Raw genomic sequence first — 5,492 nt, 5'->3', positions numbered from 1 at the left:
TCATTTGTTGATTTTGCACTATTAAAAGAACATCCCATGCTTAGTGCATAAATCTTGCAAATCTATGAAAATGACAAAGAAATTTTACAATTTTAATTTTGTCACCCTGTGCTAACATTTTTGTGTATGTGTATATATATATACACACAGACACACATATATTTTATATATACACACATACGTTTGTGTATATCCATATATATGTATCAATATATACATATATAAGACAAGAAAGCTATAAGGCACATAGAAAATAAATGGAAAATGACAGACGTCCCTCCGCATCAGTAAATACTTTAAATGTAAACAAATTAAACTCTCCAATCAAAACATAAAGATTGGCAGAATAGATAAAAACACATGAACCATATGCTGTCTACAAGAGACTCACTTTTGATCCAAACAGATTGAAGGTGAAAGGATGGGAAAAGATGTTCCATGCACATAGTAACCAAAATAGAGCAGGGTGGCTATACTAATATCAGACAAAATAGATCTTAAATCAAAAAAGGTTACAAGAAACAAAGAGAACAATATATATTAATAAAAGGTTCAATACCACAAGAAGGTACAACAATTATAAACATCTATGCACCTACTGATAATCATCAATATATATGAAGCAAAAACTGACAGAATTGAGGTGAAAGATAGAGACGGTTCTACAATAATGATCGGAGACTTCCACCCCCACCCTCAATAATAGATAGAACAACTAAGCAGAAGATAAGTTAGAATAATAGAGGACTTAAACAACACAGTAAAACAACTAGATCTAACAGACATACACAGAGCACTCAACCCAACAACAACAACATACATTCTTCTCAAGGGCACTTGGGACATTTTCCATGAGAGACCATATGTTTTAAACCACAAATTAAGTCTCAGTAGATTTTAAAAGATAGATATTATCCAACCACAACAGGTTGAAGCTAGAAATCAATAACAGAGGTAAAACTGGAAAATTCACAAAGCTGTGGAAATTAAGCAACACACTTTTAAACAACCACTGGACCAGAGGAAAATTAGAAATCAACTCCAATTTTAAAAAAGGACTTCCCTGGTGGCGCAGTGGTTAAGAATCCGCCTGCCAATGCAGGGGACACGGGTTCAAGCCCTGGCTGGGGAAGATCCCACACGCCGTGGAACAAGTAAGCCCGTGCGCCACAACTACTGAGCCTGCACTCTAGAGCTCGTGTGCCACAACTACTGAAGCCCGCGCGCTTAGAGCCCGTGCTCCGCAACAAGAGAAGCCGCTGCAATGAGAAGCCCGTGCACCACAACGAAGAGTAGCCCCCGCTCGCCGCAACCAGAGAAAGCCCGTGCACAGCAACGCAGCCAAAAAATTTTTAAGTAATTATTTAATTAATTAATTTTAAAAAAACAGACACTATCCTAAAAGGGAAACTTAAGAATCTTTCATTTTAAATCAGGAATCAGACAAGAACATACACTATCACCCCTTCTGCACAATCATGTTTGGAAGTCCTGACCGGCACGAGGCATTAAAAAGGGCATAAAGTTCAAAGAGGAAAAATACAACAGTCGTTATTTGCAGATAATGTTGAATACATTGAACACTGAAAAGAACATACCTGAAATTATGATAAACAATGGGAGAGTTTAGCAAGGTAAACAGATCAATATACAAAAGTCATTTATCTACATTAGCAACAAACAGAAAGAAATAATTAAAAAGTTAGGATACTATTTACAATTTCACTTTAATAATTCAAACCTCCAGGAATAAATATAACACAGACATGCCAAAACTACGTGGGAAAATTTGTTAAATTTTTATGAAAGGATTCTAACAAGATCTACATAGAGGAGAGACGTAACAAGGTCAGGATTAGGGGGGTGACGAGGGTGTGCGTTTGAAAACACTACCTGGCCCTGGAGTGGGCGTGGTTGGGAGGGGCTTGGGTTTCTGCCAAAGCCCCCTGATTGGAGTACACAGTGTAAGGCCAGTCACAGCTTGCCTTCACTCTGCCTTCTCCTCTAAGCTGTGCCTGGTCACAGCTTTGGCCAGGACTTACCGACCCATCTCACCAGCAGCATGAAGCCTGCACTGCTTTTCCAGCTCCTGCTGTTGACTTGCTTAGCACCACAGCTGGTGTCTGGGAGTCCCAAGCAACATTTTTCGAGTAGGTGCTGGGTCTGGGCCCAAGGGAGGGAAGAAGCATCTGGAGAGATGAGAGGATGTGAGGGCCGGGCACGTCTCGTAAAAAAACAACAGTATCGTGTTCGAGTCCAAGTTTTATTGTCGGCAATATCTAGGTTTGAATCCCCATTCTGATGCTTACTGAGTGATCTTGGGCAAAGTGTCTGGACCTTGGATTTTATTTTTGTGATGGATACAATGATAGTGGGATAGTTGGGAGAAGAAACAGAGATAATATGTGCAGACATACAGCACCCTTACTGGACCATGGTAATTGCTCAGTAAGTATTAACTACTGTAAATGTTACCAGCTCCATCATCCAGCTTCTTCTTGCTACCCCTGGTTCCTTCATGGATGCTTGGGCCAACTTTTCAAGCATTAAAACAGAGAGGAAAATTCAATTGGTGGAACCTACATAATCTCAGCCTTGGAGGATGTTTTGGGAGAAAATGAAACAAAGTCTTGCATTTCATTTCCCACGTTAAACATTCAGAGGTACCTGCACAATTATCAGTGATTAGCATCAACGGGAAGGTGTAGAGAACATCTCCGCAGCCACTGTGGCCCAGCTCCAACCAAACAAAAGGTCTGGCCACAGTTACACGGATGACCAAAACCAAATGGAAAATGAGCTGTTATTCATCATACCTGCACTCTTCCATAGAGAGAGTATTTTTAGAGTACTGGGGGCTCAGAACAGGGCTATGTGTAGTATTTTACGTGTCTGGGGAGGCAAGGTCCTGTTTTAGGGTTCTCAGAGAGAGCATGCAGGTTTATAAGACTGAGGAAGGCTAAGCAAGCTGCAAGAGAACAGGGGTATCCAGGGTAGAGTTAATTGGAGAACCAAGGACTAAAATTTGAGGAGAGACACAAGAGGCTTTATGAAAGACTGGTAAGTACCGTAGCGAGATACCCAGAAGAGCAGGCAAAACTTGAGGTCAACCTCTCTGAGATTCCTGGCTCATGGACTCCTTTTCCATCCTGTTCCATTGAGCCCCAAGCTCTCCAAAGTGGGGATCAGTTCCAATTTCTCACACTGATCCAGTGAGCTAAGGGATGACAGGGAGGTGCAGGGTGAGGGCTGAGTACTGGTCTCTGCCAAACTGTCAACAGCTGGGGCCTCGGCTTCTTACCCACCATCTCTGGTGTCATTTGCTGTTACAATTCTAGCCCCAACTTCACTCATCAATTATTCCTTTCAGATCAGCATGATATCCTACAGACCCTCTTATAATTGCAAGTATCTTCAGAGCAATAAATCAACAAAGGCTTATAGAATGCTCCTCCTATGACATTTGCCCCAAAGAAAAGTCAGAAGGTACAAAAATTAGATCTGGCTGGGCTTGGATAAAGGGGTTCATGGGGTTCATCCTTAATGCCTTAGATTTCAGGAACCAAGAGAATATTGTGAGTTGGAGCCTTGGGACAGGATCTGGTGGAGATGCTCTTGGCTTTGACCTGACTACTGGCAGATGGGGGTAACGGGATGTCAGCATGAAATGCTTATTCTTTCTAACAGTAGAAAGTGGGGGACCCTGGGCTTCCCTGGTGGTGCAGTGGTTAAGAATCCGCCTGCCAATGCAGGGGACATGGGTTCGAGCCCTGGTCTGGGAAGATCCCACATGCTGCAGAGCAACTAAGCCCGTGAGCCACAACTACCAAGCCCGCGGGCTGCGACTACTGAAGCCTGCGCGCCTAGAGCCCGTGCTCCGCAACAAGAGAAGCCACCGCGATGAGAAGCCCGCGCACCACAACGAAGAGTAGCCCCCACTCACCGCAACTAGAGAAAGCCCGCGCACAGCAACGAAAACGCAACACAGCCAAAAATAAAATAAATTAAATTAATTAATTTAAAAAAAAAAAAACACGAAAAAAAGTTATTTAAAGAAAGTGGGGGACCCTGGTGCTCTGGCCTCCTCATCACTAGAGACCTGGGAAGAAGGAGCAGCTGATCTTTGCACCCCGTTCTGAAACACCCATCCTTGTCCCCATTAAAGAAGTCACCCCTAGAACTCATTTGTGATTTGGGTTCTAGCATTCTGATGCCAATAACTAGAGTGTGCTGTGCAGTCTTCATCCTTTTCAAAAATCACCCCTTTCACTCGTTCTTCCTATATGCAAATAACACGTTAGGTGAAACCCTAGGATAAACTATATTGTTTGCTTGAGACTACACAATGAATCAGTGCAAATGGACCACACATCCCTCTCTTGTTCACCACGCACACCGTTCATTCCCTTGAACTGGACTTAACCAGGGTCTGTGAGGACTTGGCATCTGATCTGGAAGGACGATGAATGACCCGTGGGTGCAGGATTCTCCCAAACTCTGTCTTTGATCAAATATCCAAGCCCTGGTTTTCCCCGCTGAGAACTCAGAGGAAGACAGCGGCTAAGGACAAAATCTTATTCCACCTCCCTGTGGCCACATGAAGGGGATCAGGGTGGCTGGTTCTCTGGCAGTTCCCTGGGCTTTTGGAGTTCTGAATGTCACTCCAGCCTGTTGTTTAGGCCCTTCTCTTTCCTGTTCTGTGTTCCAGGGTATATCTTGGAACCTCCACCCTGCAGATCAGACCCTGAAAACTGTACTCATTTCTGCACATTGCAGGAAGATTGCCATCCAGGATTTCAGTGCTGTTCTGCCTTCTGTGGCATAGTCTGTACATTAAACAAAAATGTAAACCATGAAAGGTAAGGGGCTTCTCCTGCCCAGCCCTGACCTTAGAGCTGCTGGTGGGAGCTCGACAGAAGAGTCTCTTACCAGACAATGGATCTCTTTTTCTCTCTAACATTCTCTTTCTCATTACCAAGAATAATTTCCATAAATGTCCTGATTAAAAGAGCCTTCCTCCACTCCTGAACTACATAATCATTCTCTCCCTATCACCACATCTGTCAATCTCTGTATCAGCCTCTCTGAACACACAAATAAACCCCTCCATCCACAGACCCTGCCCTGTCCCAGAATCCACCTTTATCCCAGAGTCTGGGATACTATACCTGGAGCTGCGTCACCAGAATCCCAAAGCAACTTTGTTCTGTTTTTGCTTGCCCTCTTTTGACAAACACCATTCTTTGTCCCCACCCCCCCCCCCATGTTCCTGGGCTCTGAAGATCCTCCAGCCGAAGGGACCCTTTGGTTACTTGCCCAGGCATTAGCACTGGCCCCAACTCTGCTGGATGGAGAGAACTCCCAAAACAGAGAAAAGGCATTACAGGCCTGATGAAATGTCTGGTTTCTAATCCTATCTTGCAACAATGTCTTTCTATGACCTTGAGGAAGGCAGTTCCCCATTCTTGCCTTTCATTTTCTCATGCAGAAAA

The 5,492-nt window shown here is 43.7% G+C and overlaps 1 protein-coding gene across 1 annotated transcript; it reads left to right on the top strand.

Annotated features, from left to right (window-relative positions):
• The first annotated feature begins 2,062 nt into the window (after positions 1-2,062).
• On the top strand, positions 2,063-4,863 carry WFDC13 (WAP four-disulfide core domain 13). Its single transcript, XM_061209800.1, has 2 exons — positions 2,063-2,150; positions 4,709-4,863. Exons 1-2 carry the CDS (start codon positions 2,063-2,065, stop codon positions 4,861-4,863), a joined length of 243 nt encoding a protein of 80 aa, XP_061065783.1.
• The last annotated feature ends 629 nt before the right edge of the window (positions 4,864-5,492 follow it).

The sequence above is a fragment of the Eubalaena glacialis genome, chromosome 13 (assembly GCF_028564815.1).
Source record: "Eubalaena glacialis isolate mEubGla1 chromosome 13, mEubGla1.1.hap2.+ XY, whole genome shotgun sequence".
NCBI lineage: Eukaryota > Metazoa > Chordata > Mammalia > Artiodactyla > Balaenidae > Eubalaena > Eubalaena glacialis.
Note: the sequence above shows the minus strand (reverse complement) of the source record. Positions and strands in the feature narration are given on the sequence as shown.